We start from the raw sequence: 25977 nt of genomic DNA, 5'->3' as shown, positions 1-25977 counted from the left end.
GAGAGACCTTGTAGTGCAAGGGGCAGTGTTTAAAAGGACACTGTTAGATTCACCGGTAAAACTGGAATAAGGATAGTAGGTTATTTAAGAGCAACAGTGTAAATATATGACACTAGTAACTGAACTGTGACTGTGAAAGGGAATATCTCTAGTCCTAAACACATGAAGAATTTGGGAGTAAAGGACCGTGATGTACATAACTCACCTCCAATGGTTCAGAACATTTTATCTCACGCTGGTTTTGGTTTTTGTTTTTTTCCAACATAGTAAATAATGAAGCACATGAGGTAAATGTTAACAATAGCTGAACATGGATGTTCCCCAGACTGTTTTTATTTTTGCAACTTTCTGTAACTTTGAGGTTATTATTATTATTTTTTTAAATCACTCAGAAGAGTAAACAGGAGCAGAAAATAAAAATATAGACTACAATGGAGAGGGTGACAATTTGCCCGTGATTTCAGGACACTGGGTCTTTGCCTCACATTACATAACATAATATAACTGTTATCAATGTGGTGAATGACAGAAAAACTACTCTCCCCCCACCCACCCCCACCCCAAGATAAGAGGTCAGGCAGAAGGGAAGGAGTTTAAAGCGCAGGCGTCCTGGAGACAGGCTGCCGTTTCAGTTTCAGCTGCACCACCTATAGCACCGGGCCCTTGGCCAAAACTCCCTGGAGTTTCTGGTCTTAGTGCCCTCACCTGGAGGGCACCTCCAGTACTTCCTGCAAAGGTCACCTAGGAAGATGAACTACCAATTGGCCATCTGTAATAATAATACAACAAAAGCTATAATGGGTCTCTTTTCTTCACTGTTTCCTTCAGAACACAACTATTTATTTTTAATTCTTTTTACCAATTCCCAAAAGACTCTATATAAATTATAGGACATTTTAAAATACAGAGAATGGGGCATAACTCATAAAGACAATGTCCAGAGATAATTACTATTACTATTTGACATAATGGCGGCGCATTTTATTTTTATGGCCCCCGTTGTTAACACTCTGCATTGGTCCAATTCTGTCACTATCACACGCATCGGAAATCCTGGTGCGAAGCCCTGATCGTTTTGAACAGAAGAGGGCAGCATCGAACAGCCTGCCGTCCCGGCAGGAAGCCCGCTTTCCCAGGTCTTCAGGCCCAGAGGACCCTGCGGAGACACAGAGCGCCGGGTGCTTTCCAATTCTGAGAGGCGATGCCTCATCGCACCTATTTCTACCTCTGTGGCTTCCAACATAAACATTTCAAGGGGGAAAAACGGGGCACAGACACCCCCTTGCCTCTCTCTCTGCACCATGTAAAGATCTAGACTGCACCCCGTTTTGGACTCAGCGTGGATCAAACACGGCTGCGGCCCTCTTTTCTCTGCTAAATTCCTTCCTCACCTTCCCAGCCTAAATGTACACCAAAGTCAGCTCACATTTCCCAGGCTCCGGCTGGAGGCAGAGACGGCCCAGCAGCCATCATCTTCCTCACTCATATTCCCAGCTTGTGCTTAGCAGGAACCTTTTTAAGGTATTACTATGTGCTGCCTGAATGAGTTAGAGATCATAGCTCCGCGAGCAAATGGAGTAAAAAGGACAGCCTAAAAGATGTGGGGCACGTCCCTGGCGGGGTGCCCAGCTGGTTGGAGCATCATCCTGTGCACCAAAAGGCTACAGGGTTCGATTCCCAGTCGAGCGCACGTACCTAGGTTGCAGGTTCGATCCCCGGTCGGGGCAAGTATGGGAGGCAACTGATTGATGTTTCTCTCTCACATTGATATTTCTCTCTCTCTCTCTCTCTCTCAAAATCAATACAAACATATCCTCTGGTGAGGATTGAAAAACACACGCAAAGATGTGGGGCACAGGTAGGAGAGAACCAAGCCAGCAGGTCTGGCTACTCGGAGTGAAGGGAGCAGGCGAGTGACAGGAGGCTGGTAATTTCTGGGAACGGCAGGCCAGAGTTCGCCTGTCCAGAGTCAGCAAAGCACAGTCCATTCATCATCGCACTTACAAACGTTTTACTACCAACTGTACTTTTAAATGACATCAACCCCCCTCTATAATTTAACACCCCGGCTCCTAGCAGAATCATTATCTGCCTTGGGTTTGTCTGGTTGGACAGGGAGAGGAAGACAAAACAGCTTGGTCACCTAAGCGTCACCGATTCAGGCATGCCCTTTCTCGGCACCCAAAAAGCCTTCCATGGGAACAACTGATTTTAGAATGGGCTCTCTGACACAGCATATAATTCTCACTCCCGTGGGCCTTTGAATTATCTGGCCATGTAGAAGAAGCCTATTAATCCAGCGGGTCTCTCATTTGCCCCTAAAGTCCAAACTCGGTGCTCACTCACTGAGGCCATGGCTCAGCTGCAAATGCCACACTCTCACCAGGCATCAAAGATGGCAGGAAATTTTGGGAAGGGGGCCGGTCAGTGTGTCAACTAGAAACACCTCCAGGAGGCAGAGCTGGCAGACAGTTCCCTCTTCACACTGTCCCTGCCGGTCACTGGTCCTCTCCCCACCCCACGGCCACCTAAAAGGGCAGGAAATACTATGGTATTGCCACGGTCCACGCACTCATGGGCACCGCGCCCAACAGTCTTGCCTGGTACCTGGTTTGTGTGACCTCTCATCGACCGTGAGTGGAAGCGACATCAATGAGTGGCTTCTTCAAAGAGCATCACCCCAGACACCATACATTTCGATTCCCTTTTCCTGGGAGAAGATGCTAATATGCCTGTGAGACTGTCCATATGCTGAAAACATTACTTGGAAGGGAGAAATGATTTTAAAAATAATGTACATACAAGATGCTTTCACTCGTTTAACTTTCTTGTTGTTGTTAATCCTTACCAGAGGATATTTTTTCCATTGATTTTTAGAGAGAGTGGAAGGGAGGGAAGGGGGGGAGAGAGAGAAAGAGAGAAAGATCGATGTGAGACACATTGATTGGCTGCCTCCCACACACTCTCGGACCGGGGCCAGGGATCGAACCTGCAGCCCAAGTATGTGCCCTTGACCAAGAATCAAACTTGAGGCCCTTCAGTGAGAAAGCTGATGCTTTCCATTGAGCCACACCAGCCAGGACTAATTCATTTAAATTTTTTTCTTTTTTCCATTTTTTTTACTATCTCAATCATTTAATTTTTGAGTTTAGTGTAACCAGTGCTCTCCATTCCCCAGGCACAGCGGGACGGCTTGCGGTGACATCTGGAACTGGTTAACTTTCCCCTACGAGTTGCAGCATTGCCCTGGAATGCTTCCAGGAATTCTCCACATTCTGAATCCATCCCTTATATCCTACACACCCAACTCCCCTTGTTCCAGGGCTCATTACCACAAAACCTCCAAGGGGAGATGTTTAGCTGGGATTAAAACTCAGATAAGCGAAACCCACTCCAGGAGCACACAGGTCACCCCCTGGCCTCACAGGACGTTCAATGGTGTGCATCCTACACCATGAGAAAGGGTCCTGTGCAAGGTAGCCGTGGACCCAGAGAAAGTTTCCGGGATAAAAAGGAGTGAAAGAGCCCTTCTGCAGGGTTATTGTGAGGAACAGGAATGGCCACACGGTGGGCACTTGGTAAGTGGCAGTTCTTACTCTACCAGTTGTGAGGGTATCAATTTCATGCCCCACAAGTTTCTTGACAACTAATCTGCCTCCACAGCAGATAAAAGCAACCTTGTGAAGGGGTTTTATTTCATCTTATAAAATGACTTACATAGAGAAATGCATTATAAATAATCTAGTCCCTGCGTGAAAGCTGGAGGAGTCTTTCTTCCCCAGTTTACTTTAGATTCAAAGAAGGATGTCGCCCTAATTCCTCATGGTCCTCTACGGGTCTTTTTTTTTTTGGTGGCACACCACTGATACGGGGGTGGGTGAGGGAGAGGATACCTCTTTGATAATCGTATCAAATCACTTACTCGATAGCGTGTAATGTGAATGATCAGTCATTTCATAATGAAGTCCTGCTGCCCCCATTTCAGTGGGGTGTGTATGGGGTGGGGGTCAGGAAGGGGAGGGTCAGTTCCATCAGCCGCAGCTTTTCCCTGCTTTCAGAAATGGAAGCTTGCTCCTAAGTAATTCTGCAAAAATGTCATCATTCTCTCCCCTTGCTACTAATTGTGCAACTGAAATGCTCCTTGCATAACGCAGCACTAAAGAGGGCTCCACTAACGCTCACGTGTAGGTGAGTAACCTGATATTTAATTAACCCTGAGTGCCAATTAGAAAAATCTTCATTGCTTTCAAGATTCTGATCAACTATTTAAACACAACTGGCTGTAAATCTTATCAGGAAAACTTGCAGACCAAAAAAAAAAAAAAAAAAGGTTGAAATTCCCCTTTTCCACTATGAAATGTTTATGTGCTGTTACAATTTTTGGAGTTAAGAGTTTCTGTGCACTTCTTTATTACCAGGAAAAAGTACTAAATTTTGTCACATTCCCCATTATAACCGAAGTAGAAGTCAGAAAGCAATAGGACCAGTTACTTGAGGTTGCCTTAAAAATTAGAGTCCTTTCAATTGCTTCGATCACATAGGATTCCACTGGGATCACCTGAACCAATCTGTAAAGCCCCCCTCAAGTTTCCTAAGTTTAACTCCTAATTGGTGCTAAAAAGGACCACCTTTTTTTTCCCACAAGAAACTCAGCATATGATAAACTAACCAAACAGTGAATATAATAAAGGCCAGGCTGTATACACAAAAAGCACCCAGAAAAAAGTTTTGATGGGAGAAGTCCCACCCCCAGTCGTGACACCCACAAACCACACTCCCAAGGCAGCATCTCTCAGGGTTGGGCATTTGTGTATTTCATTCATAGAGAAAGTAATGATCTGGAAAAAGTGGAGAGTTTTGTGTTTTTAATTTTTAAATTTTGTACAGTCTATTTAATAATAACTTCTAGGTACCATGTAAATTTTCGTGCCAGATAAATGATAGAAAGTCTAGTCAAGTTAACTTGGAGAAGGAATTTTAAGGAAATCTCAAAGTAAACAAGCTAATCTATAGGAAGTGAGAGATATTTTTAGTTTGGCTAAACTTTCACATTCACTTAAAATTCTATAAGAGGACAAAGCTTTGCAGAAGCAATTATGAGAAAAAATTTAAGTCCTAGGAATTCTTCTATACTGTGCTTTAAAGAAACTATGGAGCTTTGGTGAGCTATGATCTCAAATATATAAAGAGCTGGCCTTTAAATCTAAACTAGCAAACGGAGTTTCATTTTGATGGCGGGAAATGGGAGAGGGGAAAACAGGCAGGTTCCTAAGGAGTCACAACATGATAAAAACCAGGTTAGAGGAGCTACAAGCACATTCCACAAGTTTGATATATGTAATTTATTTGCTGGAGGTTAGGTATTAAATATATAATTCATACTCAGCCAGACTTCTAGAAAGCAAGCTTAAGAAACAAACATTCATTGCCTAGATGCTGTTACCTGCTGGCCACCGAATTTACAGTAACCGTGGATTTACTAAGACCCCCATTTAAACCAGTGCTAACACTTCTGTCCCCTAAATCGCCAAGTGTACTGTGTACCCTTCCCTGCAAGTTCCCGATAAGCAGGTCAACATGCAAACATTGCAATTTCTCCAAAACAGGAAAATAATATTTTATGACCACAGCAAGTGATTAGACTGTCACAACCCATTTGGAAATTCACCCCAATCTAACATGAGTCGATTCGGCGGGTGCGGGGCCCTCCCTCTCCACAAGGGGGAAGGGGGACAGTCCCTAACAAAATAACTTTCAAGGTCTACCCCTAGGCACAGCGGGAAGATTTCCTGCACTGGTCAAATGAAAGCCTCAGGTCTGTTTGGGTCTCACTGAGCCACAGAGAGAAGGCTCTTCTGATCAAAAAGTCAGCACACTGAAAGAGTCAGACGCCAATCTGTATGTCCCTCCACTGACCCCAGGTCCCCACCCAAACGCAGGCTGGAGGGAAGCAAGCACGCAGTCCACCTGCCACTCCGCCTTACCTGAGATGGTGATGATCCTCAGCATAGTTACCAGCTCCTCCGGCTGGGCAGGGCGGCAGGTCCTGGCCCGGGTCTTGCCCACACCGGGCAGTCTTGCTGTGATCAGAGAGAACCAAGTGCCAGGCCGCCCTCAGAGGAGCAGGAAGAACCCCAGGTGCCCGGGGAGCTGCAGCACAAAGCGGCCAGGATGCCTTTCCCGGGCAGTTATAGGCCGACCCGCCCCGGCCCGCCGCCTGGGGCCTGGCCCCGCCCTCGCCGCCCGGGGACCGCAGTGGCGTGTGTCTCGTTGGGGAGGAGCGCAGCCCTCCCTGCAGCTGGCCCGTCAGCGGTCAGCGAGGCTCTGCAGAGGGACCCGGGGAGGGTTTAAAAGTCGCTGGGATGCCTAAGACCCAGAGTCAGCAGCATTTTTATCTAAACCATGACTTCACTCCTGGCACCGATCTCATTCTGTATCTAGGCTTTTAATATTATTACGTTAAGGAAACAGCCGCACAGATATTAAAATTCTACTGCCATTTTTTAATAGGGTTCTGTATCCTTACGTTTGTTTAAAAGCTGATGAGGTGCAAAACATGGCTCCTTTTTAGCACCTGTAGTATTATTTTATGTTTTCGCCATCTGTTTGACACACACGTTGCACTGATCTGAGGGCTGGCAGCTCTCAGGTGTCCTGTTGCCTAAACGCTTCGAGAGTTACAAAGGCAAACTGTGTGTCTTCAACACTTGATCAAGGCAACTTGAAAAAGCCCATATACTTGAGCATTAAGTCTGTGGGGTTTTTTTTAATGGTAAAAGCTAAACCTTTAGATCAAACAGTGCCACATTCTGACATACACACAGTATCACACCTCTAATATCTGAGCACACAGCATGAAAATCAGTCAGAACCTGTTAAAAATTCAGAACATTTCAGGAAGCCCTAAGTTTTTGTTTTGTTTTTTAAATCCTCACCGGAAAATATGTTTTTATTGATTTGAGAGAGAGAGAAACGTGAATTGGTTTCCTCCCATACACACCCAGACCTGGTATCGAACCCGCAACCTCTTGGTGTAATGAACCACACTCCAGCCAACTGAGCCACCTGGCCAGGGCGGGCAGCCATGAGTTCTTAAATTCCTTCTCCCTGGAACTTCAGGTTTGTTCTATATAAAGACACAAGGTAAGTGATAAACGAGCTGGTGTGTGCTCATGATTTTGACACACTCTCTCGTATGTCAGTCCCGTTAGGGTAGGTCCAGGTAGGCCCCCCGGGTCTACTTCCGTCTTTCCATACTTTTCCTATTTATCACTTCATGCCTTGTCTGTCTGACCCCATCGGGGGGGGCTCTTCCTCTAAGCAAACAAAAGAAAAGTTTTTCGATTTCTCTTTTATTGAGACCGTGCAGATCTTGTTCATTACTTCTTGGGGCAGGGCGGAGGGTGGGGGACATGGGGTGGACCCCCACCCACCCCGGTGGTGGGGGGGATATCAAGAAAAAGCACAGCACATAGTTGCTCCTTCCGGCCACCAGGGGGCCCTACGCACCATATTCAGGTCTAAACTGAGCAGAGTTTCCAAGGCGGTGTTGCCAGCATTCTGACCTTGTTACAAAAATGAGCTTCATCTTCTCCACAGACCTGATTTCCCTCTTCTGTTCCGGCAAATGCCCAGCCTGGGGGCAAATGACCAGTCTGGCCCTATGTCCGCATGGGAACAGGGAGTGATGCTCCTGGTCCTGGCGCCCGGGAGCTGATTCTCAGGGCGAGCCACTTAGCAGCTTCCTAGCCTTTTGTCTTCCACAGAGTAGTCTTAACTTGGGCTCACAGGCTGCTTCCATCACAATGAGAAATGCGGCTGGTGCTAATGGTCCCTCTGCAGTCCCCATAGCCAACGGGGGAGGGCAGCTCCGCATTCCTTTCCTCGCCCCACTCTACCCCCAGCCCCAGCCCTGTAGAGTCCTGGCTGTGCTCATCACGGATAAAGCTGACTCTGGGGGCGGCATCTGTGACCATTAACTAACTTATGTAGCCTTCCCAAGCGTGGGGATCAGCACGCACACTGTGTCCCCAGGTGAAGCCCACACCCCTCCCAGAGTCGTTCCAGGAGCCCTGGCTACCTCCAGGATCTGAGGTCTCAGTTCTAAATTTCTCAACACCAGCTGTTGGGGACAGCACATGGCTTTCATTTGGTGCCACCTGTGAAATACACATGTTCAATTTATGAGTGCCCCCACTGACTGTGACCTTGCTTAGCTGCGCCACAGGAGGGGGCAGGGACCAGTGAACCAGAATTAGCACTGATACGAGGTTCACTAACTTCCTCCAAGGAGGCTTGAGTATCTAACCCAAATGTGAGAACCAGGGAACTGGAGAAAGGACTCACACACCAACCCAGCCATCCCCATCGCCCCTCCTTTCGTTTTTTTACAACCTGGCATTACACTTGGAGGAAAAAACCCAAACCCAGTGGTTTCTCTTCTTGGGCTAGAGAAGTGCAGGTGAAATCTAACTAAGGGAGCGTCTAAGCCACTGTTAATCCTTCAAAATGCTTTAAGATAATCTGAGGTTGGGTTAAAAACTGCTGCAAACTGGAAAACTGAGTGAGGAGATGAATGTGTACACTGAATCTAAATAACATCTAAATGGCACAGGATGGGCAGGCTCTCCTGGGCTCAGCATATTTTCAGGTCTCTGTCCCTGTGCTACAAACTCAAACACCAGCTAACTAAATTTTACGGTCCAGTTGAATTGGACATGTTTATACAGACATAGAGATTTCCACTCAAAATCCTCAAGACAAATAATCGGAAGACCAGTTCCTCAAAGGGACTGTTGTGATACAATAGAAGAGCTAGAGAGGGACTTAAAAATCACTGAACAAGACAAGTTAAAGAAAGCAAGGGGAAAATAAATATTTAAAGACACAATCCAACTAATACAAGTGTCGTAAAATGAGTATTATTTTTCCCTTTACCAAGTCCACCATTTTGGATTCTCTGATTTGGCAAATCTATATCTACGACATATGCCAAAGGAGAGGTAGAGGTTTATGTATGAGAATGTCTACTGCTCGGGACGCGGAATATTTAAGAACCTAAGTGTCCCGATGGTAGGAAAGTGGTATATCTAACTCTTCAGTGGAACATTTGACAAAAACATGTCTGAAGCATTCACGACAAGGAAAACGCCCACACTGATTTATAAACCCGCACCTCTTTGTTCAGGGTAAAAGCAGGATAAAATTATATATTCCATCTAATCCCAATTTTGCTTTTTAAAATGCATATATATGTGAAGCTGAGATAAAAAGAGCTCAGAGAGAAAAAAAAGCCAACCATAGTGAAATTATGGGCCATTTCTGTCTCAGCATTTCCCTACATTTTACAAATCATCCAAACAACCTTCTGTCACTTTTACAGTGAGACTGAAGCACACTGGACACCTGGCCCTGGTTCGTCCAGGGTGCCCAGCACCGTAGGACCTGAACCTCAGAGCTGTCTCCCCAGTTTCTATAAAAAATGCAAGGCCATAATCTTGAACTCTCTAATCACGGACATCTAAACCATAATCTTGAACTCTCCAATCACGAACATCACTGTTAGCAAGCTGAAATCAGATCAAAGTCAAAGTGCAATCATACTAAGATTATGCAATAAGAAAACACGCTTTCCTACCAGACTGGGTGAGAAACATGATCAGGAATCAGGTCTACCCTGAGTGCCCTTGTCCCGGTGCTCTGTTCATCTTAGGGCTCTGAACACCTGTCTCTGGGGTGGTCGAAGAGGGTTCCCAAGTCTGAAACGCTGGCTTCTGGTTCGGGTTCTCCCGATAGCTGTGTGGCCGGGGGCAAGTGTCTCTGGGCTTCGGCTGATGGGAGAATAAACTTGCCACCCACGCCAATGCTGTTCTGGGTGCAAATGCAAGTTAACGCCAGCACTACTGAGCATATTCTAGAAGCAGAATGCATGTTAGCCATTAGGCTTATTTTAAATCTTGCGTCCTTTTATTGAGTTTTTAATGACTCATTCTTTCACTTAACCGTTTCCACGTTACTTGGCTTTCCTAGTATTGTGTTATTATAAGTAATAAGGCCAAAATCTTTGCACTTAAGAAAGACTGTCAGAAGCGAGAATTACAACATCCACAAAAAGTCTTAAGGCTCTAAACACATCAGAAATTTGCTGTCCCAGAAAAATTGTATCATTCACTCCATCAGTGGCTGAAAATGCCAGTTTTAACACATCCTTGTGAGCCCTGTAAATCATGCATTCTTACTGTGGGCAACCGGTTCCTGGGAGGAAGCTTACAAAAAGTTAACTCTTTATGTATGAAGGACAGAGGCAGATGTATAACATAAACCGAATTCAGTCTATCTGTGCTATTAACATTTTAAGGGGGGCAATTAGGAAAAAAAAGTCTCAGAAGATCCCATAGGGGAGCGATCATGGAAAGAAGGTTGAAAATCCTGCTTTAAATATAGGTAAGCCTCATCTTAAAGAAGCCTTTGAAAAATACTTCATAAAAAGCAAGCATGTCCCCTTTATCATCAATTTTTCAGAAATGCATCCTAGTAAGAGAAGCATCATTTGTACTGGAAGGAATCAACCTGAGAGTCGGCTCGCTTTTCCAGAAGAGAGAGAAATAATCATTTGCCTGAAGTCTTAACCAAAAGGAGAGGGAAGGAGGGGCCAGCTGCAGGGACAGACCTGGAAGAAATGGTACCTAGTGACTCAACCCCACTACATCCACAGCTCTCCACCAATTATATATATAATGTGAGCCCCTGAGCAAGCCACACTTGACTTCAAATTTTCTAGTAGTCACATTGAAAAGAATAAAAGACACTGTGGTTAATTTTAATATATTTGATTTTCTCCCAATATATCTGTAATGTTATGTCGACATGGGTGAAATGGGAAAAATTATTAATTTTATATTCTTTTTTTGTACTAAGCCTTCGAATCCCAAGGTGGATTAATAGAATTAATAGGATTAGCCATATCTCTAGTGTTCGACAGCCACGTATGGCCAGAGCACAGCTCTGAACCTACAAACAAAGCTGAACACCTCCCCTCCCTTTCTGCTACTACTTTCCCAATGACAATTTAATCTCCTTGACTCCTGGAGAGAAATGACCAGGGTACCCAATCACAGAATTGCCCAGACTTCTTCAGCGTCCAATCTAGAGTTGGTCCCCGTTTTCTCAGGAGCATCAACCCTAATCCTTTAATAAGCCCTCCCACGGCCCAGTCCCTGAGGTGCCCACGCAGGAGTCCTCCCTTGGTGCAGCTGCTACATAAAGGTACATGGTCTGACTACAGACGAATTCCTAAGTGGCAAGGAATTAAATTCCCATTCACGGATTCGATCGGTACAGCTGTCTTCTCATTGTCTCCTAATTGGAGTTAACATATTCAAGTCCATTATTCTTTCCCACCAACTTTTAAAGAGACTATGCAGAGAAATCCTCAGAGAGATAAAAGATATTGGAGCCAATAAAAAACCCAGGATACTTCAAAAAAGAATAGATAGAACGACAAGAAATAGTTCTTAGAAATTATAAATATAGTAACAAAAACCACACAGCAACATATATACATAGTAACAATATGAAATCTAGTCTTGAGGACAATTTCCCAAAACACAGCCAAATACAAAAAGGTAAAAAATAAGAAAAAAGTTTTAAGCAGGCCCATTCTAGAAGGTCTAAAATCTGAATAACGGTAATTCCAAAGAGAATAAAGAAGGGAGTCACTTCCCCGAGGTGAGGCACGTGCGTTGGTGGGTTGAGAGTGGCCACGAGACCCCGGCATGTTGAAGAAATGGACTCCCGTGGGACTCGTCCCTACAGGACCTGGACAGGACTCTGGCTGTCCCAGGGAGCAAGGCTCGGAAAGCATCCGATTCCAGTGGTAACAGGCAGATGGAGATGACAATGACTGAACCCTGTGCGGAACGCTGAATGCAAATGAACACAACTGGGGGAGGTTTGGGGCCCAGACTTGACAAGCACGAGGAAAAACGTTGCATTTCTGTAAAAAGTTCACTCGCTGGGTTTAGACAGTGAGGCTACGGAGCCTGAGTTTAATCTCGGGGACTCGGTTCATATAAGGGGCCCCGCAGGAGGCTGGCTGCAGAGTGCCAGCCCTGGCTCTGCTCGGGATCTGCAGTGAACAATTATTTGGAAAGTGGGAATTCTCTTATTCTTATTTCTAGCTACTGTTACCGGGTAAGGCTATGAGCTCACATCATGGTGAGTGAAGTACCCAAAGGGTGGGTGATATTTCCAGCATGAGAAGACATATCAACATAGATTGACAATTTTTCCATCCTATTTGGCTTTGGCTCGTTTACCAACATCCTTGGTCAGGGTTCCCTTGTACATATTTTGCACCAATGCACTTGTCTCTTCGAACCAATTCTTTTGGTACAAAAATCATTCCTGGTGTGAAGCTATCGAGTTTGAGGAGGAAACTAGTCTTAAAGAGCAGGAATGGTGAAACTGAAACCCAGCTATGCTTGGCAAGCTTCCACCATGCACATTCATATTTGAAATATATATAAGACCTGGTGTTTTTCTGTTAATGTGAGACAGCGTACTTTCTCTGGAGATGTTTTGCCTAAAGAAAAGATGAAAGGAAAGACATGATAAATGTTTTCAAATATTTAGAGGGCTGCTGTGTGGAAGAAGGAGGCAAGTCTGTTCCAGGCAGTTCCAGAGGCAGTGCTGGGGACACAGCAGGGCAGTGGAAGCCGCTTCCTTTTAGAGAGAAACTCCCCAGACCTCCCAGTGTTTAGGCAGAAGAGCCTCCGGGTAGGGGCAGGCGCCTGGTTAGACTGCCTCACGGTTCCCTTCCACTAAGGCTTGCTGGTCCCCAACCTGACTTTTCAGCTGGCCACTCATGAAGGCAGGTGTTATGGGCTGAACTGTGTCCCCTCCAAATCCATGTGTTGAAGCTCTAACCTCAGCACACCAGAATCTAACTGTATATAAAGAGAGCACTTTTAAAGAGGTGATTAAGTTAAAATAAGGCCATTAGGGTGGGCCAGAATCCAATCTGACTGGTGTTCTTAAAAAAGGGTATTAGGCCCGGCCGGTGTAGCTCAGAGGCTGAGCACTGACCTAGGATCCAGGAGATCTCGGTTCAATTCCCGGTCAGGGCACAAGCCCGGATTTCGGGCTCGATCCCCAGTGCGGGGCGTGCAGGAAGGAGCCGATCAATGACTCTCATCATTGATGTTTCTATCTCTCTCTCCCTCTCCCTTCCTCTCTCTAAAATCAATAAAAAAACATTAAAATTAAAAAGGATATTAGGACTCAGGGTCCTGGTGCCTTCCAGGGATACATAAGCATGATGGAAATACCACGTGGAGAAGGCAGCCATCGGCAAGCCAAAGAGCGAGAGACCTCAGAGAAATTACATGTGATGACACCTTGATCTTGGACTTTTCAGCCTCCAGATTGTGAGAAAATAAATTTCTGGCTGTGGCCAATGTGGCTCAATTAGTTGAGTGTCATCTCGTGTACCTAAAGGTCACCAGTTCGATTCTGGGTCAGGGCACATGCCCAGGTTTCAGGCTCAGTCCCTGGTAGGGGGCATGCAGGAGGCAGCTGATCCAATCTGTTTCCCTCCCACTTCGATGTTTCTCTCCCTCTCCCTTCCTTTCTCTCTCAAAATCAATAAAAATACTTTTTGAATATTAAATTTAAAAAATGATAAAAATAAAATAAACAAATTTCTGTTGTTCATGCTACCTATTCTGTGATATTTTAGAATGGCAGCCCTAGCAAACTAATACAGCAGGAAAACAGTCTGGTGTTTGGTGTCAGTTGAATACTCCAAGTCCATGTTAAGACACATTAAAGCAATCAGTTTATCCAATTAATTAAATCTAGCACATATCAATTTTCACTAAAATAACTAATGCATGCATTGTTAACACATTGTTTGCGGGTAGTTTTTATCACGCGCTCTACTACCAGTCAACGTAAAACGTATAACTACGTTTCCCGCATACAATGTGTTAACATTGGAGGTAAGAAGCCGGCAAACGTAGTTGGAAAAAATTCAAAATATACTACTCAGAAATAAGACTCCATCGATAGGCTAAAAAGCTGTAAAAGTTAAGCCCAGAGAATATATCTTCTGGAAGTTATCAAGGCGTCCTTTCATATAAGGACATTGAGCTCTAGAACATATGAGTGTAGACCCATTTAGGGGTTGCTATATTAAGCCAAACTGGGGAGGAATCAATCTTTGAGAAAACACCTAAAGGATTTTCATTAAATAGGTTAAATGGGTAAAATAATTTAATATTCCCATTAGTGGCTTAGTCACAACGAGAGAACCATTCATTCACCATGGACCACCTCACTCTCTCCAAAGGAAAGGGTCTGAATCTTGGTGTATTATTTGGACAAGTCAATAGGTTGGCTGTCTCATCAATGCTCTTCCTCAAATGGACCCGAACATCAACCCTACTTGTGAGGGACTGAAGTAACCCCTAAACTATAGCCACTTATAAGTCTTTGCAGTGATTTAAGACTGACAGAGAGTCTTTAGGGCAAGTAGATGTGGCATTTATCAACATCTTTCACCCATCCTGGGCCACAACCAACCCCTGTAACATAATTCCCATCTTCTCCCACATGGGGGGGGGAGGGGATGTTACCTGTAGACACATTTATAAAGCTATTTGTCTTTCTTTCATACCTAAATGATTACATAAGGGGACATTCTTCAGTAAGTTTTCCCCTCTTGAACTTTTTGTTCATTAAATTAAAACTTCAAATCTAGAAGATGGCTTTTAAGATCAGACTAAAAAGAAAAACCATAAAAGTGTTTTCATAAAAAGGCATAATGAAATTACCTAGTAGATTCCCACCTTCCCAAGGTCACTTGAGTGTCTCCAATGGCTAATCCATCATTTGGTTTCTAACGCCGATGTTACTAGCAATACTGATGTTACTCGGTCATAGAATTTCTTAGATGGATGAGGGCACTCATGTGACAGATGGAAACTGATGCTCAGTGAGACAAAGGGGTGTATTCAAATCAAGGGTACCCAGTGGAATGAAGTGCTTTATAAAAGGGAGGGAGGGGGAATGAAGAGCTTATTCCTTCTACCTCCCCCACCCCCATTTCTTAAGCTAGAAGGAAAAATTAAGGTTCACTGCACTGTCAGGCTTGGATACAGTTCTGAGGGAAGAAGTCTTCTCTATACAGCTTGGCTGTTAATTACTAAAAAAAAAAAATAAAAAATCTGTGTTTCTTTAAAGATGAAGGCACTACAGTATTATACCCCAAATTTGTCAATGACATAAGTAATTTCAGAGAGGCACGCTAAAATAAAGACATTGCTGTGGAGCGAGGGAATGGATTAAAACCGTTCCCAGAAACTATCGCACTTCTGTGTAAGTTCAAGGCCTGTTTGGTGAGTGTTCTCCCCAGTTTTCAAAACATTACAAAACAGGATACAGCTTGAGAAACTGTCATGCAATAATATTGTACTCGAAATACCAAAGCCGGGGAAAACAAAAATCCCTCTCTTTGTCTCTTGAGCACTTACACTTGATAGCGTTTGCGGAGCGACCAGGAGCCCTCATTTAATCACGAGCGGGCCAGGGGCTGGTTTCGGGTTTCCAGGCAACACCTGGGCAACCACTTGTAAGCACCTGTGAGAGGCCCGCGTGGTGGACTGAAAAGTATCCAGCTTTGTCGTGCTGAGGCCACAAAAGCAGCCTCGGGTGACTCTACAGGGCTGCGTATTTAACTGTGCAGGAAACAAACTGATAGAAAGCGAAAAGACAACATCCTCCTCACCCACAGAAGTAAAAATATAATATTGTTAACTCTAACTTAAACCGGTGTCTTCATTTACTCAAATATTTGTTGAGCACTCACGCTGTGTCAGTCACTGTTCTAGGCTCAGGGGACTCAGGATTGAACCCTACAGACCCCTCCCTCAGCCCCTAGGGGACATATGGAATGCCAGATGTTGACAAGTGATGTGGAGAGAAAGAACCAGGAATGGAACGGAGTGATGTGGGCAACAGGCTTGTCTTCATGAAAATACTAACAAGGTACCAATTATGTCACAAACGGAAACAGAAAAGGGACTGACTCGTAAAAACATTTCTCTCCCCAGTAGAGAAAGCAGCCTCTCGGAGCAAAGCAAGTATTCTTGTGGGGGGGGTTCAGGGGGAGGTATCTTTGAACAGAGACTTGGAGCAGCCCTTAGGGTATTCACTGTCCAGAAAGTTCTTAAATGATCAAAAGCAAAGAAAAACCACTTGTAATTCCAGAATGGATTTTCTGTAAGGTAACAAGATCCGCAGGGAGGGCCGTGATCACTTGGCAGTAACCTTATGGCCTTTCCATATCCCAAAGGCACTAGACACCAGGAGCCGGCAGGTTCAAACAGCCAATTTAATGAAAGCAAAGACAGTGACATGAAGGCCCACTTGGAAGATGAAATTCTCCATAGTGCTGCTGCAAGCTAAGCTGCTAGACGACAGAGCAACGGCTCCTCCATTTGTTACCGAGTCTGTGGGAAATATCCAGACGTAGTAAAGTGAAATGTGAGAAACCCACCCTTGGAAAAACTTCTGCTTTAAGTAACAACATTTTAGGGTCTTTTTGGTCTTTCTTTTTCTTGGGTGAGATTGCCCCAGGGGTCGGAGCAGATACACAAGAGTGGTCCATGTGCCCACTGCCTGGGCATCCTCGTTGCCACCCTCTGATGAGCTTGACAGCCTGTTCCCTGGTGAGCAGGCTGAGGCTCAGAGCAGTGGCCCCGCAGAGCGTCCGACTGCTGGTGCAAACGTCCTCGCTCTGGGTACGCAAACAGCACAGAGCACATGCAAACAAAAATGTCAAAACCAAGACCACGCTGTCCATCTGCTCACACAAACAAATGCGACCTGTAAAAGGTGGAGAGGAAACTGGGCTTTCGCGTGCTTTCCGACGTTCGCTGTGCCTACTCTGCAGAAGGCAAAAAACAACAGAGCTGCCTTGCAAATGATAAATTCAAATGCATTAAAACCTGAGACGATTGCTTGATTCCTTGTATACAGCAATGAGTTCTCCAGGTACTTTAACAACCAATTATGTTATTACCAGGATAAAGAAGGGTCTTTAAATTTTTAATTTCACAATGTTGCATTTTCACATTTGTTTGGGAAAAACTCAGATAAAATGTTTAAAAAATTTTTCTTTGTTCAAGCATTTAAATCATGGAAAACCATACAAGACACAAGACTATAGAACAAATGACAATTTGGGTTGAGAGGTTTCAGCAGAAGCAGATTTTCCACAAAACTAATGGCACTTATGCAGCCCCTGTGAATGCTGGGAGTGGCACCTTGGGATAGAACTTTCTAGTTGGGAAAGGGCTGCATTTCTATATCAGCAGCTGTGATAAATGATAAATCACCTAAAAAGAATTCAGAAGTAAGGGGCTAAATCTTAAGGCTAAAGTAATTTGTTGTGGATTTTTTTTCTTTTATCGATTTTTAGAGACACCGATTTGCCGTGCCACTTATCGGCACATTCATTGGTTGATTCAGTATGTACCCTGATCAGGGTCTAATGCACAACCTTGGCGTATCGGGACAATGCTCCAACCAACTGGGCTACCTGGCCAGGGCCGATGCTTCCTTTTATTTATTTTATTTTAATAAATACTTCTAATTGGGTACTCTCTAAAAGTTGGCGCCGAACTTAAATAACCTTCAAGCCCCCTCCAAACACACCTATCTGACCCTGCTGCACAGTTTAGAAAACATTTAGTAGGCAGTCCCTTTTTCCATCTTTTAAAGAACGTTTAACAAGGAAGCAAGGATTTTCTAGATGACAAGGCCTATTCAGGATCTTTTGAAGGGCAAGGTATATGAATGACCACTCTTCCTGTAAGAGGCATTTGTTATTTGCTCGGACCCCCAAGGCCAGGGTCAGAAGCCTGGGTGGGTTTAGGGAGACAATGGAATCATAGGGTGGAAACAGATGTCTTTCTAGAACAATCACTGTTGACCCCCATGGCTGAAAAGTGGCTCTTATCAAGCCCCTTGTCTCCTTTTTCTTATCAATCCCACAGACAGCCTGACCCCAGCACTACCTTGGAGGCACACTTCAGTGACCGCATTGCCTACTAAATATTTTCTTTTTTTTAAATATAGTTTTTTATTTATTTCAGAGAGAGAGAGGAAGGAAGAGTGAGAGGCAGAAACATCAATGATGAGAGAGTCATTGATCGGCTGCCTACTGCACACCCCCGCTGGGGATCAAGCCCAAAACCCTGGCATGTGTCCTGACTGGGAATCGAACCACCATCTCCTGGATCATAAGTCGATGCTCAACTGCTGGGCCACGCCTGGCCAGGCCCTACTAAATACTTTCTAAACTCCACATGCTTTCAGGGCCCTATCCCCCGGCTGTTTTCCTTTCTGGGTTTCCATCCTTACATGGTGCCAACTGATGAGCCTGTGGACAAGCCCTGCACAGTAACAGCACAGTGGTTGGGAGCTGGCGACTGGCAATCAGCCCATGCGGGTTTGCATCTCGAGAATGGTATCAACGTACCTCGCTCACAGGGCTGCTGTAACTTTTTAAGGCCATAATGCACAAAAGGCACAGTTCCAGGACCTGTTGTTGGTCTCACTCTGGCAGCATCCCCTGTGTCTCCATAATCTAAACCCAACCTCACCTCAGCTCCCTGATCTTCCCCACCCTCTGACTTCCAACAACTGCCCCACCTGCACTCGGAGCAGCTCTCTTCTCTTGCAAAACTCATTCGATTACCACTCCTTCTTAACCTTATCTTTATCTGACTTATGCTTCCGTGGACTGGCTTCTCTCTCCCCGACGGCGGGCACAGTAGGTGGTGGACCGCTGCTTAGCTGCCTTCATCTCCAGCACGTGGCCCGTCACATGAGACCTGCTGGTCAAGGTGCTTGATTCTGACCCTAAGGCGTGGTTCTCACCACTCTGCAGGCACTGAAATCAAACTACTGGTACTGTGGTAAAAGGCTCGCTTTCCAACAACCACCCCTCTAGGATCTGAACGCTCAGGAACTACAAGCATGCAACAGAAGATGGTTTAGGCAAAGAGGAGTGCACCCCGAAATGCACAACCGGAAAATCTGTGCACGTGTAGCAGGCTCTCCAGAGAGACACTGACTCTTACAGCAACCATGACCCCAGCGTTTCCAAGGGTTCACATTAGACACCAGACAAGTGGCTGGGACAAGGCAAGAGTGAAACACAGGACAAAAGCCAACATTTAGACCCAGATGAGTACGTCTAAGAAAGAGGGAACATGCCTTCACTTTCTATACCCAAGAACTGGTTTAACTTCCTGACCTAAGTGTAGAGCCTTCCCAAATGGTCCGAGAAATACTTCCTTTTGTAACCAATTCACTGCTTTTATTGTCATCACCATCCACCCCCAGGAAGGATAACAGCATATACATATTCTGCCCAGACCTGCGTTTAAGGTACTCTCCTTGGAGTCTGTGCAAGTGTCATCTGCCCTCCAGCCCCGTTCTGCTCAGAGCCTGGGAAGGCCGCTTACCCTCTGTGACAACGGCTTCTTCCTCCTGGACATTCAGGGCTCCCTCCCGGAGGCTGAGCTCTCCTTGCTCAGCTAAGCCGTTGACGGTGGACAGCTGACCATTCTTCTGTAGGAGCTACGGGGAAGACAAAACTGAATTTTAGTCTTCACAACCAAGTTAGAAATACTGTAACTTCAAGAAAGAGAAATCACGTAGAGGAGAACTACAGAGAAATGAGGGTCAATGACAATGAAGATTTAAGCCTCTCATTCATCTGAATGGTCCGGCGACCTTACAAAAGGTACATGGAGTGACTGTGAAGCAGATAAGGCTTTGCATCCGTGTAAATGTGCACACCATTCATTCGTTCATTCGTTCATTCATTTGTTCATTCATTCATCTCAACGCCCTGCGTGATTTACACACCCACCATCCCAGGCTTATTTGAAATATAACAAACAACGGGTACATCAGGTGTGGTCCCTCCATGCTGAGCTTACAAACTACTATGGAAGGCAGACTTTAAAAAAAAGTTTTTTACTTTAATGTTTCCTTGGGATTAGAAGTTACTTATATTTGACTAGGATATGCATAAGTGACACTGTGCCCTTCTCAAGGTAGAAGGAGGTAGTTAAAAAAATAATTACTAACTGGCAGCTATGGAAACTGTCATGAAGGAGGAATCATAGAACAAAGGGCAATAAACTGAGGGCCCTAACTAGGCTGGGGTGTCGGGAGAGGTAAAGGTGAAACAGATCCAAGTTCCCAGGCAAGGGGAGTCTGAGAAAGGGGTAGAGGGGGTGCAGAGAAGAGCGGCAAGTTGCAAAACCCCATGGTTCAAAGGCTAATCTACCCAGAGTGAACAAAAGAGGTATGTAACATGTGTTTTTATGAGTCATTGTTTTTCAGTGAAAATATTACTAAAATGATCATTTGCAGTATTCCCTATAGGATAACTTGTGCAATCAAAGTCATCAGTTGCAAAAACAGTCGACATATAGACATGCCCTTAGGACATCGTCTAAATCCTGAGAATATAGGTTAAAAAATGTAAGCCAGCCCGGCCGGGCGTGGCTCAGCCGTTGAGCGTTGACCTAGGATCCAGGCGATAGGGGTTCGATTCCCGGTCAGGGCACATGCCTGGGTTGAGGGCTCGATCAATGACTCTCTCATCATTGATGTTTCTCTCTCTCTCTCTCTCCCCCTCCTTTCCTCTCTCTGAAATCAATACAGATATATTAAAAAAAAAAAAAATGTAAGCCAAATAAAAATAGCACAGTAACCCTTTAGATAGGAACCGAAAGATTTCAACAATGCTTCATAGTTCATATACTTTTCTCATTTGTCTTAAAACCAACTTAGCAAGTACCATTATTTCCATTTTACAGATAAGAACACTGAGACCCGAAGTGATTGCAGAGTGTCAGGCTGGCTGGACAAGCTCCCTCGGCTCAGGAATGAAGGCAGCCATGGCCTGGAGGCAGGGCTCACCGCTGACTACTTCCAGGGTTTTTCTACAACACGATTAGTTGTTGCAGGACCTGTTACTACGCGCAATGATAAAATGCCTCAAAGAGCATTCCACAGTATCCAGACCTGGACTCCACAGGAATCTCAAAGCTTAACACTCCATTTGGCATCACTACCCACTGCTAACAGGCCCACAGAGCACGCCGGCCAAATCGATGACTTCCATCAGAGCCTTGAAGGGTCAGCGGGTTCAAGAAGGTCCATCCAGAAGGCCTGAGCTGGTCTAAACTGATTTCACGTGGTTGCTCCCTGCTCCCAGCAAAGCTGCCCGCCAACCGCATGAGCCGCCTCCTGAAGCAGTACCACTGTGCTGTAGGACATCCGCTGCCGAAGGGATGGCTGGCTTCCACAGGCCCACGCTGAGTCCATTTATTAGACAGAATACTCAGATTACATTTCCACTTCAATTCTTCTCTTACCAAAATATGAAAGACGGGACTTTTAATGAAACCCAAAGACAAAAGCAAAGGGGGGGGGGGAGGTCTCCACAATGCTCATCAGCAAAAATGTGAGCAATTAAAAGAGTATTTTAACTAAATATCACTAGTTATGTGCATAGGTTAGACTTACATTTGAGTAATAACATGAAGAGCCAAGGGAGGAAAGCAAGAAACATACCATCACAGGCTACATGATAACCCAACGAATCTTAAACCAAAAAAAGGTTGCCATATACACCATAACACCGCAAACTGAACAGGGAACATGAGAAAGCTTCAGTTTCAATGCAGTAAATGCTGGTCAACTGTGCAGTCACTGCTGGTTCCTGGTTTAGGAACCAGAACACTGAAGGTTTATGGAGTTTAGAATTCTACAGAGTTTCTATAACTCTTGAAAGATTTCTCATAATTCTTTGCGAATTATCAAATCCAAGATATCTTTAGCCAGAGTCAAATTGAATCTCTTTAAACGTGAAGGATCTTATAGGACATAGGCACAAACTCTCATCCACGTATAGAAATGATATATGTATATTTGGGGGATGGGTGAAAAGGTGATGGGATTAAGAACAAATTGGTTGTAACAGAATAGATACAGGGGAGGTAAAGTACAGCATAGCAAATATAGTCAATAATAGTCTAATAACTATGTATGGTGACAGGTGTGAGATTTATCAGGATGATCACTTAGTAAGTTATATAATGTCTAATCACTGGGGGGATACCCAAAACTAATATAATATTGTATGTCAACTGTAACTGAAAAGAAATGATTTTTTTAAATGTTATATGTATATAATGAAGTATATTAAGGCGATGTAAATAAAATGAGTCTAAAAAACTGAGATTACCGCTAGCCCTCTGTATATTTAAAGTGTGGTAAGTGAATTTTGGATTAGTCATTCCCAGTGCCCACAGGGCAACTGTCTCTATTGCAGGAAGGCACTTCATGAGTTGACTTTGGTGACAGGCAATTTATGATGGCGACACTGATAAAACTGAGTTCACAGCCTATTTTAGTATATTCATAGCTTAGATTCAGCAAGCGTACCCAAGCTGTGACCCCATGGGTGATGTCTCGAGTGAGCAATCACAGTCTGTGACAATCGACACCCCACACAAAAATGAGAGTTCATTCCTAGCCACTCTTAGACGTTTTAACCGCTCTATGTTTCACTTAAAGATGACTTTACAAAACCACCTGTGTTCTTGAGGATAGATAATAAACTTTTTTCCATGTCAAAAAAAGGAGGGTTGGCCTGGCCAGGTGTAGCTCAGTGGTTGAGCATCACCTAGGATCCAGAAGATCTCGGTTCGATTCCCAATCAGGGCACGTGCCCAGGTTGTGGGCTCCATCCCCAGTCAGGGGCGTGTAGGAGGCAGCTGATCAATGACTCTCTCATCACTGGTGTTTCTATCTCTCTCTCCCTCTCCTTTCCTCTCTCTGAAATCAATAAAGATATATTTTTTAAAAAAGGGGGGGTTGGTTTTCCTCCCATCCCCAACCATCTAAATAATTTATACTGTTGCTAAAGATTCAGATGGTGCCTCTGAGAGTTATCAATAAAGTCACCCCAAATTATAAGAAACCTAATCCCATTTAAAGTCCTTTCTGTCTTTTCTATGTGTCTACATATGCACATGGCATTCTTTTTTAAAAAAACAAAAAAGGAGAGAACATGCTTTTTATAATCTGATTGTTCCATACTCTGTGGGTGCATTTCTTTATCAATGATCAATAAACACGAATCCAGCTTGTCCTCAGTCATTCTCTCAAAAGTGATGTCTTTTGAGATGGGAAGCAGACTCGGAAGACCTGCTCCTTGCACTTAAACACAGCGAGCACCAGAAAGCCTATTTCCCCCTGGATTTGGGCTTCAAAAAGGGTAGAGGCCTCCTTAGAGCAAATCAAAGCCCTCAGTGTTTTCAAGCTTAGATCCTCTGGGCGGGTGAGCCAGAGTTCATTCCCGTAAAGCATCGCCACGTGGACAAACACTGAGGAGCGAGCTCCAACGCTCCCAGCAGCAGTGTCGGCCTCTCAGCCCTGTGACAACAGCTGAGAGTCTCCGCGACGGCAGCCAGGTCGCTGCGGAAAATGGAAAACGGCCCCTTCTCTGCCCCCTCCCTCCCTCTCCGCAGGCCCAGCAGCAGGAGCGCCCAGCTCCCCAGCGACGGATCCGAGCAGAGAGGCGGCGGCCTGCTAGGGTCACTGTGTTCACACGGGGTGGCGCTCGCTGGGTGAGGGCCCGGGGGGGGGGGGGCACGGCCCTGCAGCCCAGGTGGCAGATGAGGCTCTGAGCCCGCAGCTCACCCCGACTCCGGCAGCAAACCCACGAGGCTGCAGCCAGGGAGGACCAGGACCTTGTGACTCTAACAAGGAAACACACGCCAGCAGTTAGGGGAAAAAAGATTAGCTGGAGGGAATTTTAAATCCAGGACAAAATTTGTGAAGACAACTCTTCAATGGGTTTTCTTCATTCTAATAGACAGTGTCCTGAGAGGAGACCTTGCAAAAAGCCAAACAGAAGAAAATAGAAATCAGAGTCAAAAGCGCACGTTGACATTCAATCAACGGAGCCAGAGCAGCCAGGGCCTGCAGACTTACACAAGTCAGTGTTCACAAGTCCAAACGGTATATTCATTCTAGGATCACACTGTCCACACAGCAAACACCTGGGCAATGGCAACAATATTTCATTCCCCTTTTTATTTAAACACAAGCACATAGAAAATTACCCGATGCGCACTGAAATTTCTAGAAATAGGAACTAAAATGGAGACTAAATGTGGGAACTGATTACTCCAACAGTAATCCATACGATAACAATTTCAGACTGTCACCCTAGCCGGTTTGCCTCTCCTACACAGCCGTGCTTGCCAACAAGTTAGCTTTCAGATGCCTTGTCCCCAATACGAAAGCACTCAGCCGCAAGGGCGAGCCACCTCTGAGATGCAGAAAGAAAACCGTACAGAAACGTCAGTGTTAAAATATTTTTAAAGGTTTTCTTTAAGATGCTAAAAAATTATTGTAAATTCCGTGATGTGTGATATGACAATGTGGTTATATTATTTTATAAAGTCCTTGACGCTTAGAGATATTTAATGATGGATGTACAGATGACATATCTTGTCTGTTTTAAAGTACTCAAATAAAATATAAAAATTAAAATGAGACAAAATAAGGTTGGTAAAATGCTGATGAAAGCTGAAGCTGGGTGATGGGTACCTGGGTGTCTGCTGTATTATTCTCTGCTTTTGGGTATGGTTTGAAACTTTCCAGAATTCAAAGAAAAAATAAGTTTTCTTTTGAGAACTTCTCACAGTTTAACTTTGGGGTACAGTCAATAAAATCTGTGAAGTCAAGAAAATGTCCAAACAGTCAACAGAAGTTTTCATTGTTTTGTGTTTTAAATAGTAAAACGTTTCATCTCTTGGTAATGATCTAAATTCTAATTAATTCAAGATATATAGTAAGTGGTGCTATGGCAATGCTTATATAGTAAAGAAGATATATTTATACTCCATGAATTTAAATAAGATTTAAGGCAATCCACAAAAGAAAAATATGAGACTATTTAACTTCCAAGGCTTTTAAAGAGACAGAATATGAACTTCGTATCCAGTTTCAGAGGTATTGTCCACACGCTGAGCCAAAAGCTCTCTCAGACCACATGAAACTGAGAGGAGTGTGTCCCCCAGGTCAGGAGTGATGCTAGTGACCTGTTATAGAAGTCCTTGTCTCCAAGAAGCTGACATTTTGAGATCTTTTTTTCTTTCTTTCTTTCTTTTAAAATATATCTTCATTGATTTCAGAGAGAGGAAGGGAGAGGGAGAGAGAGAGAAACATCAATGATGAGTCATTGATCGGCTGCCTCCTGCACGCCCCCTACTGGGGATGGAGCCCACAACCCGGGCATATGCCCTGACTGGGAATTGAACTGGGATCTCCTGGATCATAGGTCGTTGCTCAACCACTGAACCACACCAGCCGGGCCTCGAGATCTCTTTCTGATCCCAACTTTCCTCCTGAAAGAGATGACAGACCCTTCTGTAAGTGGGACAGCTTTCCCCCCTTCAACTACTCAAGCCTGGAAGCCTCTCATCTTTAAATAAAACCTCCGCTTGTTTTTAATTTCATGCTACTTCTTTCCACTCAGATATTCTGCAAAACACCACCAGCCAACAAACATATCCTGACTGGTGACATTGCTTCCAACAGGACGGTGTTAATTTGAAAGACCCAGAAAACAGGGCGGGCATCTCATCACCACCATCCAGAGCCAGTGTGGCTGCCAGCCCTGTGCAGTGAAAACACATGGCCCGACTATCTGGCCCCTCAGCACCCCAGCATCTTATCTTGTAGGTGTTCACTTCTGAGATCTGACCTGGAGTCCACAGTGCTGTTCAACTGGACAACATCCCCCTGCCAACTGTCAGGTGTAAAAAATACTCACCAAAGAGCAACATTTAACTAAGTTCATACTCGATTGGC

At 44.7% G+C, this 25977-nt stretch overlaps 1 protein-coding gene across 2 annotated transcripts in view; it reads right to left on the bottom strand.

The window, feature by feature from the left end:
* AKAP12 (A-kinase anchoring protein 12) overlaps positions 1-25977 on the bottom strand; it is a 72942-nt gene that overhangs the window by 12828 nt on the left and 34137 nt on the right. The window contains exon 2 of one of the 2 annotated variants that reach the window (XM_081141334.1): positions 19536-19650. In XM_081141334.1, the coding sequence (XP_080997460.1) occupies positions 19536-19650 (115 nt within the window). Of the gene's footprint in view, positions 1-5984; positions 6321-19535; positions 19651-25977 lie in introns of those variants that run through there. The other variant, XM_081141335.1, reaches the window with a different exon arrangement.

The sequence above is a fragment of the Miniopterus schreibersii genome (genome assembly GCF_964146895.1).
Source record: "Miniopterus schreibersii genome assembly, chromosome: 6".
Lineage (NCBI taxonomy): Eukaryota > Metazoa > Chordata > Mammalia > Chiroptera > Miniopteridae > Miniopterus > Miniopterus schreibersii.
Note: the sequence above shows the minus strand (reverse complement) of the source record. Positions and strands in the feature narration are given on the sequence as shown.